This window comes from Salarias fasciatus, chromosome 18 (assembly GCF_902148845.1).
Source record: "Salarias fasciatus chromosome 18, fSalaFa1.1, whole genome shotgun sequence".
In the NCBI taxonomy this organism is placed as follows: Eukaryota; Metazoa; Chordata; class Actinopteri; order Blenniiformes; family Blenniidae; genus Salarias; species Salarias fasciatus.
This window is the reverse complement of record NC_043762.1, coordinates 12,310,880-12,325,460: the sequence shown is the minus strand read 5'-3', so window position 1 is coordinate 12,325,460 and position 14,581 is coordinate 12,310,880. Positions and strand designations below refer to the sequence as shown.

The 14,581-nt window shown below is 44.5% G+C and overlaps 1 protein-coding gene across 1 annotated transcript in view; it reads right to left on the bottom strand.

Annotated features, from left to right (window-relative positions):
* cdh2 (cadherin 2, type 1, N-cadherin (neuronal)) overlaps window positions 1–14,581 on the bottom strand; it is an 80,973-nt gene that overhangs the window by 19,863 nt on the left and 46,529 nt on the right. Inside the window, exons 3-7 of the mRNA XM_030115289.1 lie at window positions 8,788–8,999; window positions 4,331–4,498; window positions 2,963–3,118; window positions 1,714–1,858; window positions 648–820 (exon numbers count right to left, since the gene is read on the bottom strand). Coding sequence (XP_029971149.1) covers window positions 648–820; window positions 1,714–1,858; window positions 2,963–3,118; window positions 4,331–4,498; window positions 8,788–8,999 — 854 coding nt within the window. The remainder of the gene's footprint in view (window positions 1–647; window positions 821–1,713; window positions 1,859–2,962; window positions 3,119–4,330; window positions 4,499–8,787; window positions 9,000–14,581) is intronic.

Sequence of the window (14,581 nt, the reverse complement as noted above, 5' to 3'; positions counted from 1 at the left end):
ACTCAGGTGATGGACCAGTTGCTAGGTAATGAGAGTGGGGCAAATTACTTTCACGGTGGCAACTGGCGGACGTAAAAACGGCCGCCCCGGGGCGGGCGTGATTGAGCGGCCACCTCGGCCAGATTGGCCTCACTAGGTTTGCGCCAACTGGCTCCAGCTGTATGTATTATTTTATTCATTTCCCCATCAAAGAAGCGCGCAGCTTCCAATTAAGTTGCAGGGTTGGGGAAGAGGAAGAAAGGAAACGCAGTTTTTAAGTGGAGAAAGAGGCAGGAGAATGAGGGAAGGGAAACATTTAGCCACTCAGTGATGCAAGGCGCCTTCTTGTACGAGTAAATCAGTGTGAAACAGTCCACTTCTACTTCTCATTTAGTTGGTAATAAGCTAAAATTTACTCTGGCTCATTAGTTCTCATATAGTCTGGATATTAGCTGTGTTTTGTCATTGTATAAAAAATAAATAAAAAAATGTATGCAAACAGAGAATATGTTGATGTACATTTCCAGCAAGAAGGCGATGAAAAACCACCCGTACAACCAACGTCCTTGCTAATGAGAGCATATTTCACGTCCATTAGGGCTGCATGCCTGCTCATGATTCACACAAGAGAAAGGATGACACAGAAAAAGCCCCAAACGGCGGAATACCTCGCGGTCCAGGCCGGCCGCCACCGTGATGATGCCGCCGGTTTTATTGTTGATGGTGAACATGTTGGACGTGGGACTCTCGGGGTTCTGGGACAGGATCTTGTAGCGCAGCATCCCGTTAGCCGTTTTGGGGTCGTCTTTGTCCACAGACGTTACGGTCATGACGAATGTTCCTGTGAGACAGAGCAGCAGAGACAAAACACACTTATTTCCTCATCAGCACACAATTCCCTCCCATTTAGGTCTGTAAAATATTTTTTGTCAATATTTTTTTTTCAATATTTGATCAATTTGACAATAAATTTAAGTAAGTTGGCCACACACTGTCTGATACTTCTGTCTAATCACGTAATGTATTATTTGTGGCATTAAAGCTACTTCCAGCAGTGACTAGTGGTTTTAGTCACCTGAGTTGGGTTTTAGCTAATTAAAAAAATTCTGTAGTGAGAGACTTAACAACCTTTGCTATTTTACCAGTTTTGTGTTTTAACAGTTTTAACTACCTCTGCTGTTTGAGTCATTAATTTCAACTTTTATTTAACAGATGAGTCAACATCTCTTTTTCAGAGAAGCCCAGGCCAAGATGGCAGCAGCAGCAGCAATTACATTTAACAACCATTAAAAGACACATACATTATAAAACTTATACATAATATAAAAAAAACACATACATTATGAAACACATGCATTATGAAACCCATACCTTATAAAATATACAGTGATAATTTCTCATAGGAGGGCCCAAGCATCAGAAGTAGGCAGGGAAGGAAAGCAGTTGCACACTATAATAGAATTTGCCTCTATATCGTTCACCACAATTTAAAAATTACTAATTGGAGGCAGTTTTTAACCAATTTTCAAGCCACAACTTAGACAGTTTTCGCAATGCTAGCCGTTTAAGCAATTTCCGTTTTCAAGTTCATTGTACTACCTGCAGAGGGCGCAAGTTCATTAAATGTGTCCATCACACATTTTAAAAGCCACGAGTCGCTTGATAAAAGGTTAAAATGCAGCAGACTCTTCAGGCCCCGGTCGATGCCGTTTGACATGCTGAAAATCGCGTTACCTGGCTTAGAACCCTCCGGAACAGTGCCGTTCCAGATCTGGTGGGTGAACTCCGGCCTGTTGTCGTTCATGTCGATCACATTGATCACGATGTCGATGGGGTTTTCCACCTGGTTGCCGTTCAGGTCCACCGCGTGGGCTCGTAGCTGGAAGAAAGCGCAAACACGGTGAGCCGGCGCTTCTTAAACTGTATGACGAAATCACTGTAAGCTTTCATGCCTAAAATGGCTAAACTGTCAACGATTCGTAATTTTAGTTTCCATATTCATCAAGTTTACAATCACCAGAGCTAGATAGACACAAGGTTTGGCTTGAAACTTTTCATTTGAAATTAATGCTTTCATTCGTCAAATTGGACTTAAAATTCTTGGCTTTTTCTTCCTCCTCCTGTAAAAACCTGTAAAAACGCAGGTTTGAAAAGAGTGTTTTGTGAAGAGACGCACATTTCGTTTCCAGAGCAACTGGCGATGCAGCGGGTGGGCTCATCACGAGGAGAGGGGAGAAAAAAAAAACCCCACCACCCTTCTCCCATCGCTCACGATTCAGCTCAAAGCCGGAGAAGATTGCACGTCTTAACTGTGAAAACTGGCTTTACGCTCAATAGAAAAAGCCGACAATAAAAACCAGAATAGAAAAAGGAGTCCGATTTGTCTGCTGGGATTTAAACGGACCGCCTCATTTTCGGTTGACTGCAGCTCTGATATAAGAATATAAAAGCACGAGCCACACCGGTCTGGTTTCACCTGCGGTTTACCGGCATGATCAAAGCAAAACGGGGCAATGCAGGAATCATGAAAGGTAAAAATAATTTAAAAATCAATTCACTGAACAACTTCCTGTTTTAGTTTAGAAGCAAAAACTGACCTTTAAACAATCTTCTGTAACATATTTAATCCACCACCTCACTGTAAGCCTCCCACTTTGGCCTGAGACGCTTTCTTTGAATCTCATCTTAACTTGTAAAGAGAAAAATGTTCATAGCGAATCTGACACACACTCACAGGCCTTCAAATTCTCAGACGGATAAGTCAGATTTCCTGGGAGACCCCCCCTGTTTTTATTGAGTCTGAGGAGACTGTTGCGGCGCCACGTGACCCTGAAGCACATGCCTGCCGACAGCCCCCCCGCCACCAAGCGTCTCCTGATGAAGCCCCGAGGAAATCAAAACATGTCTGAATCACAGCGAGATTATTGGGAGAGAGGATTTTTTATTTATTTATTTATTTTTTTTTCGGTTTTGTTTGACTCACATGGAAGTTGGAGATGTGCTCTCGATCCAGCGGCTTGTTGACGGAGAGCTCTCCGGAGATCGGGTCGATGATGAAGATGCCAGTGGGAGGCTGGTCGGCCCCGGGGCCCGTTACGCTGTACCTCAGCGAGCGGTTTTTGTCGTGGTCCGATCGGATCTGTGGGTGGGAAGACTCGTTAGCGACAGCATCCAAACATCACCCGCCTTCCATTTATTAGTAACACCTTTCTTTCCCCTCTCCCCGGCCATCTGTTAGTACTGTCATTATCAATTAGTTAAATAATTAGCTAAAATACGGCACCAAATATGGCAACAAGTTCATTAAATAGTTAGTGAAAGTACTTAGCAAGCCAAGTTGTTTAGGTAAAATCACCAAAATAAGCAGTATGTATGTGTTTATATGTTGAGAATCATGTTTGACTGATGTTGTCCTTTCATTAGAAAAGCTGCTCAAAGGATCAACACATCAAAATACATGAGGTAACGAGTCAACAATACTCCAATGATAAAAAATGTGGTTGCCAGACACAATCACCTCCATCCACAAAGGTCGCCTTCACCTCAAAATCTAATAATATCCACAGAAACGGAAATCTCAACATCTGAGAGTCCATACTCGGCAAGTCTTCCATTTCTGAAAAACTGCCGATAATTCCCCATGTAGATTCACTTCCTCATTGACAAACCAATCACAGCATTAGTCTAAAAATACGGTTGCTGGCTGAGTAAACATGAGCTTACAATGAGAGCCTACATGATATTGAAATTCTGTCTATCCTGTTTGCCGTGTAAGCCGAGAGCCGCTGTGCCTGCAGCCTCCATCCGTTTTCAGAGCCTCTCCTCTTCCTGATATCAAGCTCTAAACCCCAGAAACATCCCGGATTAAAAATAAAACATACATATAGCATGTACGGGACTCAACACTCGGGCACCGCTTGTTGCTTTCCTCTGGAACCGAGCCCTGACCAGAGAATAGCTGTGAAAGAATTATCTGTCCTTGAGTCATGAAAAAACGAAGTACAATAACACCGGTAGTCGACGACTGCACCTGCAAGTACTTGGGATTTCTCTCTGCTTGTGAATAATACCTGGTTCTCCTGGTGCACACTGCCCCCAAAACAAAGGATAAATAATAGAGGAGGAAGGGAAAGCCGTGACCTTTAGCAAAGTGCTGTAAATATGAAGCGTTTTGTTGAGGGCTGATGTCTACGACCCTTTGAGTGCTACCTGAGGGCACAGAGGGAACCTGCAAGGTTGTCATATCAAGCAAAAGCATTTACTTTGAAGTTGGGAGAGTGCGTGTGCGTGCGTGTGTGTGTGTGTGTGTGTGTGTGTGCGTGTGCGTGTGTGTGTGTTTGTGGTACGTTACCCGAACGAGCTCCTGTGGGAACGGGCCTCGAGAGTTCTCGGGGACGTTGATTGGGGGGATGACCCAGTCTCTCTTCATTCGTTTCAGTGGGCTGTCCGCGTTCCGAGATGGAAACGTTATTTCCTTCAAACCCTCGGACATGACCGGAGGGACGAGAGCTTCCTGGACCTGACGGGGGGGGAAAAGCGATTCAGTCATCAGACGCAGTCAAGCCGAGGTACGTACATTTTTAGCCACGCTAGAGGCGCGGCTTCACGAAAGGCGAGGTCGACTTCTAGGTCGATGCGACGAAGACTGAAATGTTTCAACTGTTATCCAGATCTGGAGGAACATTGATATTCAGTCATCCTTGACACCCGGTGACTTTGAGGTAAAGTCAAAGAATTACCAAACACTACAACCTATAGCTGCCTTTCAAACAATGAAACTTTCTCCAGCGCATTAAGCTTGTGTTTAGATTATCTGAAGTATGGTTGCAACAGGTTCTGGGTTAATTTTTTTTATTTTAAACCCACCAAAAAAGTTTCTCTTCGAACCTGTTTGTAAGAGGTCAAATATATAAATATATATGATGTGTTCCGGTCACAGTGGCCTTACTGTGAGCGGTTTTAACGCTAAAGGTCATGTTTATATGCAGTAGAGATTTTCCTTGTCTTGTTAGTATCATTACTGAGTGTATGTTGGCATGTTTGCGTGTGGAATGTACCTGAAATATTGTTATATTCAAAATACTGACCCTTTAAACAGCTTGTTAGCATAGATGCTAGCATGTCAGCATGCTAAATCTAGTATTCACCAATTGGAGAGACATTAACTTCAGTCTAACCCCCACCACCTAAAGAAGTAGCTCATTAACAGTGTGTACACATCAAATATTTACACATGCATTCGCTTACAGGAGTAACTGTTCAAGCTTGGTGCTAAAATACAGTCTGGTCAATCACATGTTAGCATTAACAAACCACAGAAACATTTAAGAATGAAACTGTGACCTTACTGCAAAAAAAAAAAAAAACACCCAAAGGCATTCAGAGCGATGTTCACTGACACGTTACTAACAAAGGAGGCTACAGTGGAGTAAAAGGAAACACTGGTATTTTCTACAAGCTTCTCCAAATGTCAGTCAATACCAGTTTTCCAATGCATGTTCGATCAAACGCTCCGTTCTACTGCGACTGGCTTTGTAGCTTGAAATATAAACAGCACTACATGTGATGATGAGCCTTCAGACTCGTCGGTATCGCTGCCGCGGCAGGCGCGCACCTCCAGCGCCGGTTTGAGTTGAAATGGCAGACCTCTTCTTATGTCCTGATAAAATGCACCCACACAGATAGACCGGCTTCCATAATGGATCTGCCATCCTCCCTCGGCTGTAATGAATGAGGTTTGAAACAAAGGAGGATGGTACCTGAAAGCCAGACACTAAACACACAGATGGCTCAAATTGCCTCAGCAGCTCCAGAGACCGAGGAGACTGAAGTAGTGCCAGAGAAACTTAAAATAACCTTCAACAAAACGAGGCAGGAAGGGAAACAGAAAAACAATATGTAAAATGTGCCAATGTCAATAAATGATAGCCTGGATTTGAACAAAGCTGCGGCGTGCCTCCGAGTGCGGTTCCCTCTGTTATCTGAGATTATTCTGGATTACTTGGAAGGTAAACAGGCGAAATGCCACAAAGTAAGGCTGCATGAAATGTGTTCAACCTGCGAGAATTGATAGTCTCGAGTATCTTGACATGACTCAAAATAAAGGTTACTGCTGCACAGCCAGTCGCGAGTTCAGGACTGTCATTGCACGACATTGGGTGAGCAGGCGACAGCTGCTGAGCAGGACGATAGATGGGATATATACATAGACGATGATGCTGTCTATGTCACTATGTTCAAGCTGGCTACAGCTAACCTGTAACGATTACCCATGATCTTTTTACAATACTGGGCAACTTAACCTCTGCAGTGCAGCGTTCAGAAGCACAAACATCATGGAACTGATCGCTTTTTGGTGATCGCGTGTGTCGTGAATGTCGATATCACAATGAATTTGCTAAATATCAGAAGTGCCTGACATGAGGAATTAATTACCGCTTCCTCACCTCGTAGCACGACCCACATCCCACCATCCCGTCTCCTCTAACATCTGGGGAGCTGTCGCAGACGTCCCACTAATCATGTTTGAAATCCGATTATTCTGCTTTGAAAATGCAGAGAGAGGCGTGTGGACAGATAGTGAAGGAGCACGCCTCAGAAATATCTATTACCCTATTAAAACGGGCGCGAGCCGGAGCGGTAATTATTCGCGACTTGCGTCGGGAGTGATGGATGGCGCGGTGGGCTATGAGGATCTATCTGCGGCGCGCTGGAGGTCCGCGCCCACCCGACGCTCTCCATCTTCCCACCACTTCCGAGTCCAGGAGAGCTTTAGCCTGAGTGATGGTGTGTGTGTGTGTGTGTGTGTGAGTGAGTGTGTATGTGAGTAGCGTCAGAATCTCATAGGACCGACTGCGACACATCCAGAACCTCCGACGGTGGCGGTAGCGGCAGCGATGGCGGGCACGGAAGCGCTCCCGGTAACGAGGACGCCGTTTGCTTGTCATTGATTAAAATGTTTCTCAGCGGCTGCAGCATTCATGCCGCTAATAATGAAAAACAGAAGAAGATATTTAATCGTTGATGTGATTAACAGATGCATGATGATTCATGACAATAATTGTTCTGGGGGACGATAACCGCTCGTGACCTCATAAACATGGAAGATACGGGAAAGTCAATCCCTGATTTCATTACCGTCAATTTAGGGCAACAGATACAGATCGGATCGCAGCTCCAGATAATACAACTTCACGTCCAGCCCGTGTGAGATTGTGACTTTAAATACATACTTATCTGCGCTCCGCAAACACACCAGCACTGTTCCTTATATTTACCTTTGACCACCTGACAACGGTGAAGAATGGGATCATTAAAATCACATATACCTGCAGGAGTCCCAATGGTAAATGACTGTCAGCGGCTAACGGCGTGTTTTGGAAACGCCTTGGAATCATTACCCACTAAGTTTAATTTGGTGCGAGCAGACCACTGCGCCTGCAGCGCCGACGCTCGCCACACATAACTGTCAGAGTTAACGTTAGGAAAAACAACAACACGCTGCTCATCGGCTGCACATTTTTCTTCTTTAGAAGAGAAAAGATCCTTGTAAATGGTTGGTTTTAACAGAGAAGCTACTCAGCTATGATGCTAGCAGTTGCTAACATGTGAACTTTTCACCCTGCAGAAAGAGTGGGTGGGAAAATGAACCATGCTTTTACTAAAAGGGGTTTTTTTTTCCACCTATCAAACACAAATGTATGCTCAGATAAGAGTTTTATTTTATTTGATTTCATTCAAATTAATTCCATTGGATTATTTTTAGACAATTTCACTCATTTCTCATTTTATTCTGAGCTTATTTGCTCTCGCTTTCCTTTCAGTGATAATGATTTTTTAAAAACATTTTTAAATATTAATTTTTTTACTGATAAGTTTTTAATTTAACATTTTCATTGTTTATTTTTACTCTTGATTTATTATATATTTTTGACTCTACAACACTATTTTATTTATTTTTTCAATTTTTGTTGTCTGCATTCTTGGACTTAATTTTTTCCTCCTCTTGTTTTTACAAATATTTTTGCCATTTTAAACTGTTTTCAAAACTTGATTTTTTTTTTTTTATCAGTTACTTGTTGGTATTTTATTTGAATGTTACACGTTGCTTATGCTTTTTTTTTGTCTGTGAACTTTGTTTTTAAAGGTGCTCCATACATGAGGGTGTTACGAATGTTATTAAAACAAGAGTTAAAGACTCATGTGAGGTTGAAGCAGCAGATAACATCGACTTTAGTAGGATAACTTAATCCGATCTTTAGTGGAAGCTGAAACTTGTACAACAACACGGCCTGCAGAGCTTCTTTTCATTTCCTGTTTGAAATCCTAACAGTTATTACATGCTCTGCTTTCACTCCCTTATTTCTGCACTTTCCTCTGATCCTGATCCGATGTTGACATAAGACCGCGCTGCTATTCCGGCTAATTGCAGCCGACTGTGAAACACATGCGGTCGAGCCGCTCGGGCAGATGCTTCCCATCTTCCAAAGCGCTGACAGAGGTGCGTCCCCCCTCCCGTTTTTGGATGATAAGGCAATAACTTCTCGGCGAGATCGGCTTTATGGCAAGCTATTCTGCATCTGCTCCCGCTATCCACTGACCATGTTGAGTATATGTTTGTGCGCCTGCTAAATCGACACATTAAGTTTTAATTTGCGAGCATCCATCCAGTCTCCGAGAACACCTGCTGTGGTGTAAAGAGCGAGTCGTCTGCGAATGTGATGAGCCATCCGAGGGCATAGCGGGTCGTTCCACCTTGTTCTGAGGCGGCGGCAGCATCAGCTGGAGGGTGTTCGGAGGTGAACTCACCTGTTGGTTGGAGGATGTCAGCACGGCTTGAGTCACCCACTGCTGCTGAGTGGCGGCGTCACGGGCCGTGATGAGCAGAGGCGACGCCGGGAGCGCGGTGCGCCGCAGGGTCTTGGCGGCGTAAACGCTGCCATCGGCTTCTATCCGGAAGTCGGACGGGTTGCTGCACTCGAACAGAAGCTCGCCGCCTCGGCCACAGCTGAGGAACCGCACTGTGGGAGACAAAGAAGGAGAACTTGAGCTTCAAAAATACACCGGCAGCAACTGACGGCTCTCAACTCTTTACCGGGAAAGTCAACGTGTAGCTTGCAGTAATGGCCTATAATTCAATTACAGGATGATTTTAATAACATGACCTCAAACTCGTGCTTCTGGACTGTCCCGGTAAGAAAGTCCAACCCAGACAAGCGGAGGTCACTGTTTTTCAAACTTTGAAAAAAAAAAAAAAAAAACTTGATGGGAATAGTTTTGTGACTTCTTTTGAGAGTTAAACTTTATGTTGCATAATTGAAGTCCTTCAGTGCCCGTATGGATATATACGTATAGAAAAACTGAGGGGTACAGACAAAGCAGGAGGGAGACAGGCAGCCGAGTAGAAGGTCCACAAAGGTTTTCTGATTCTGGCTCATACATTATTCACATCAAGCTGTGCCCCAAAGGTATTGCTCAAAACAGGTGCAGTGGAGGAGAAAGATAGTGGGATGGAGGGGAAAAAAAAAAAAAAACAAAACAAGGGGGAAGTTTGCCCCTTAAGGGGTATTAAAGACAAAACGTGGAACCCAAAACAGGACATTAAGAACTGAGGAGTAAATGAGGCTTGTGTGGGCACTCGGCTGTGTGTGAGGCACGATCAGGATCACATGAGGGCTACAAAAGTGTTCAGCTCGGCGGGATAAGTCTCGTCTTATTCCCGGATTTCCAGCTCAGGCCATTGCATGCTAGCTTTGTCCCCCATGACACACGCAGACGCCTCCCTGACTACGATCCACCTCGGCTTGCATGAGAGGCAGATGTAAGCGAGCGTGATGTTTATTTCATAAGCAGCCGAAAACACACACCGAAACTGGAGCGTGTGCGCGGCCGACAGGTGGCCCGCGAGGAGGCGGGGGCTCCGGTCCCACAGGTGCCCCGGTGGCTGCGCTACAACATCGGTTCCTGTTACAAGTGAGTGGCAGTACAGCACAGCCCCGCACCCACACACCTCAACACCTTTATTGTGCAAACCTTTCGTGTGGATATGCCGTCCCGCCTCTACACACAGAAAAAGGCATAAAGTGGGGGATAAAAATTCCTCCAGGCCGCCGAGATCACAACGCTCCCGTACAGCGTTTGTGTGGAGGCTCTGTTGATGCCGTGTTGAATTATTAAAGCACATGTGGAATTGCTTAACAAAAAGCCTTGAAGCTCGGTACCTAATCCTCCTCCGTGCCGGTTCCTCGGGGACCCACCGCGGTCCACGGAGCATCACCGAGTTCCTCTGGGCTTTGGGAGGAGATGGAGCTGACCAGGATTTTTTTTTTTTTTTTTGGGTGGGGGTCCAGGAAAAAGTACCTCCCAAAAGCACTTGAAGGCCTTCACTGTTCAGAAATCTCCTCGTGACGACAGCTGTAAATTTCACACTTTTTAACTAACTTTCTATTTCATTTGATAAACTACAAAAAACAACTATTTGGAACAAAAAATCTGAAATCTCAGACTTCATGTCATTGATGTAAAAGTGAGTGTTGATTCACGTTGTCGGCACACTGCTCAAATTTGTCGCATGTCCACCTGATCTCGTTTGTGTCACCACAGACTTCTGCTTGCATCCAAATACTTCTCAACAGCAAACGGATCTGTCATAACACGACAGCCAGCAGTTCCAATAACGAAGAGGACAATGTCTGTCTTTCTATCCCTGAATGCAATTTATACTGCTCGTCTCCCCCCTGGTTTCTCTGTTCAATTATCCTTGACCAATTAGTTTTTTTTCCCCTCTTTGAACCAGACATCAGATAGATGACCTTTTCTCTCTGCAGGTTTCACCCTTAAAGCCAGGTGCCTGTAAACTCAAAGCCTTCAGGCAATCACCAGCCGTCCAAAGTCAGCAGATACCGGAGACGGCGGCAGAATACAAAGCCAGGGTCTGTCAAAGGAACTCACAATAAAGCAGAAGACAGTTCATAGAGTGAAGCCTCGCCACGTCCGCCGTTGGGGTGAAGTCTCAGTCCCTCTGCTCTCACTTAAACGCTGGCATCGGGAATGCGATATAAAGCCATTCAGCCAAGCTTCAAATAAGATGTTGATTAATCGGTTGAAGAAGCTTTATGACTGAAAAATTATTGAAGTCATTTTACGGCAGATTGATTGAGGGGGCAAAAAATGAAAAAAAAAAAAAAAACTCATTATCAACCATTTAAATTAGATGCAGTTAAAAGAAAAACGATGCATTCAGGTGCGAGCCTGGTTAGCACCCATTAATAATTAAAACTAATTGTTGGATATTTTGTCGGCCTCTGCAGTCTGGCGGGCCTCAGTTCTGCGGCTGCGGCCAGTTTCCGCCCCCCCAGTCAGATATACATCGTCGATAAGCAGCGACAGGGCGCCGCTAATGTAACATCGACTTGTCTGACCTTAAAAAGAAGACAATTAATGAAGAACAGATGCCCGTCTAGACTGATCGTTTCCGTCAGATATTTTTTAAGGCAGCTATCAAGTTGCTACGTTCCTCAAGTTTCAGCCGTCACTGAAGGAATCTAACTGTCCGTCGCTTAGTTAATGAGAGATTTTCCTCTGGAGCCTCTTTTTTCCCCCGTCTGGCTCACTTAGCAACAGCATTATCAGAAATTAATATTTCCAAGTGACTCTGTTACTATTTAACAAACTCCTGTTTACAAGAGACGTAAATCATCCTCATAAATCCTGAAAGAAAAACAGGGTTCGGCGCTCACATCCAGATTAAAGAGCACTTTTATTTGGAGTAACTGAGAAAGCAGCTTTGGTTTTGAAACAAAAAGTAACTAGTAACTGTGATCACTAATTTTGAGTAACAGTGGTATTATTGCAGTTGGGAACACTCAGTGTGAGCTTTTTAAGCCCCTTATTGTTGTGAGCTTCAGCTCTTTAACGCCGCCTGAATCCTGGCCATCAGGGCTCCTCTGAGAGGCCCTCCAGCCGTCGGGCCCCACAGCAATCGCTACACAAACTCCCAGCAGGCACAGCCATTCCCAATGATAATGAATGGGGAACATCCTGCATGTGTCTATTCATTTATCAGACAGACTCTGGTGGCTTATAAAAGCAAAGAAATGTGTAGCGCTGCACTGCTACGACTTATCTATATCTAGATGTATGAGCTCCCCGAGGTAGAGGGGTTAAAAAAAAAGAAGAAGAAGAAAGAAGGGAGCCGGGCTGCCACGCCCTGTCACACATGTCGTCATAGGCCGAACAATGAAGGTCTGAATTGGACAGAAATGCCGATGCAGCACTGGGGGTTGGGGGTTAAAAAAAGAGAGGCATGTCAGCAGAATGGCCTGTCGGACTAATGCCCTACACCGGGGCCCAAAATTACCTCCGATTCAATGATCCCATTCACAGCTCAGATACCCCCCCCCACCCCAACCCCCCCTGTTCTCAACAACACAAAAACCCCTGACTAACCTCTCCACAGTGCAAGAGTGCCTCTCTATTGTCTGCCGGGTCACGTGATTTCTCAAACTCAGACAGACACAGATAGTTGGAGAGAGGCAGGGAGATACATTCAGCTGGAAATGTGGAACGTGGACCCGGCGACTCCGCCGAGGCAACAAGGAAATGTTCCACGCTCTCATCTTTTATGTCCGTCTGCCAAATAGACCGGCTGCTAGCGAGCAGACTGCACGTCCCTCTAATGTGCCGTAAATGTGACAGGAACTGAAAGCTCTCAAGTGAGATCATCCCTGTACCGTCATTCATTTGTGGGGAGTGAAGTCGCCAACGCCCAAGAAATACTGGACGGTGGCGTTTCGGGAGTCACCTTCAGGGCTCTGACAGCTCGTGTGTGTGTGTTTGGCCCTCCTCAATACAATGCTTTCATCGCCACGTCCCCATTAATCCGTTAAACACTTCCTTGTTTTTATTTTCCTCTCATTTTAGCCTCCATCTTGCCTTCCTCCCATACAGTTTTCCTTCTACCCCACATTCCTTTGTTTATATCACTTTTTTCTGATTCTTCCACCTTCAAGCTTATCTCTTCTTTCCATTGTTTGCTCCTTTTCATCTTTCATTCCCAATTCCCCTTTCGTTCCTACGTATCTTCATTCCCTCATTCCCTTGATCCCATTCTTTATTTCCCTTCTGTCCCTTCCCTGCCATCTTTCCCCTTTATGTTTTCCTTCAATATTTTCTTCATTTCTCTTTTCATTCCAATCTCTCCATCAGGTCTTTCCTCCCATCTTTCATTTTCATCTTCACTTCAAATGCCTCCCTTGTTTCTGGTTTGTCCTCCTCCCCCGTCATATTTTTCCCATCCTCCCCATTTTCCTGTCCTACTTCCTTCAAACGGCCCCTTTTCTTTTCATGCGTCCACCCTATCATTCTTTTCTCCCTTCCTATCATTAGTACTTGCAGATCAACGCCTTCCCAAGCAAATGACCCAGTGGCAATCGCCCCCTCCCTCCCTCCCTCCCTCGCCCACTCTCCCCCTCCCTCCCTCGCCACTGACGAGATGCATTCTTCACAAATGAATGTGAGCAGCTTTAGCACCGAGTCGGGCCTGGCAGTGAGACAAAGCGATATGAAGCTCAGGCTCCAGCTGAATGTGCTGTGTGAGACATCTACGCCAGCACCACTGTTTATAAGATCCTGTTAAGCCCCACTGGAGCTCCCACTCTGGTCCCTCAATTCAAACTGCTGTGATATGAAATTCTCAACAAAAAACAAAAAAAACAAAAAAGCAAACCGAGAACACACTGAATTAAGGTCAGCACTGTCTCCAACAGTGTGCCCACCACAACAAAAAAAATAAAAACATCCTTCACAGCAATTTCTGTGACTGTCCAATTATTACATAAACTGCTAAGAGCACAATGCAACACCAAGGAAGATTGCTCCTTACCACGCATAATTGTCCATTTTTAAGCAATAATGTGGTTGTTATGAATGCATGTGCTACAGCTTCAAGGCTGGTGAATAAACAAACCCCATTGTGCAGTTTAACGCACCCTATTTATTACAATTATAGTTTCTTTCATAATGATGCCTCGACATGGATATTTCTGAGAAAGTCGTCAAGCGCGAAAACATTATTTAGCCGCTCTCTGGTTTCATTCTACTCAACTTTAGACGGAATGAAGGAATGAAGCTCCGTCAACCCGGAGGTGATTTATTATGAATGTACGTTGTGCAGCTTCAAGGCTGAAAAACAAAAGCCACTGTGCAGCTTAATGCATCCTATTCTTTGCACACACATCTCTAAAATTACAGTTATTTCACGGAGATGCCACAACATTTCAGACTATTTTTCATAAAGCCATCAAGAAGAATCTTAAACGCGATCCAACATTTAAATGCTTGATTTACATTACAAATACTTCCATAAAGAATGGCGATGATTCACATTTCTGCATGATAATAATGGGAAAAAAAAAAAAAAAAAAAAAACCTCAGAGCTGGGTCGTTTCTGATGCCCGACACTGGTTAGCTGTTTATTTACAGCAGCGGAGATGCAGAGACGAGAGACCGAGGTACATTTTTGTTTTGTTTTTTTTCTTTCTGGAAATAGGGTATTCTTCAGAGAAACTAAACTGTTTGTAGCTGGAGCTTGGATCTGGGGATG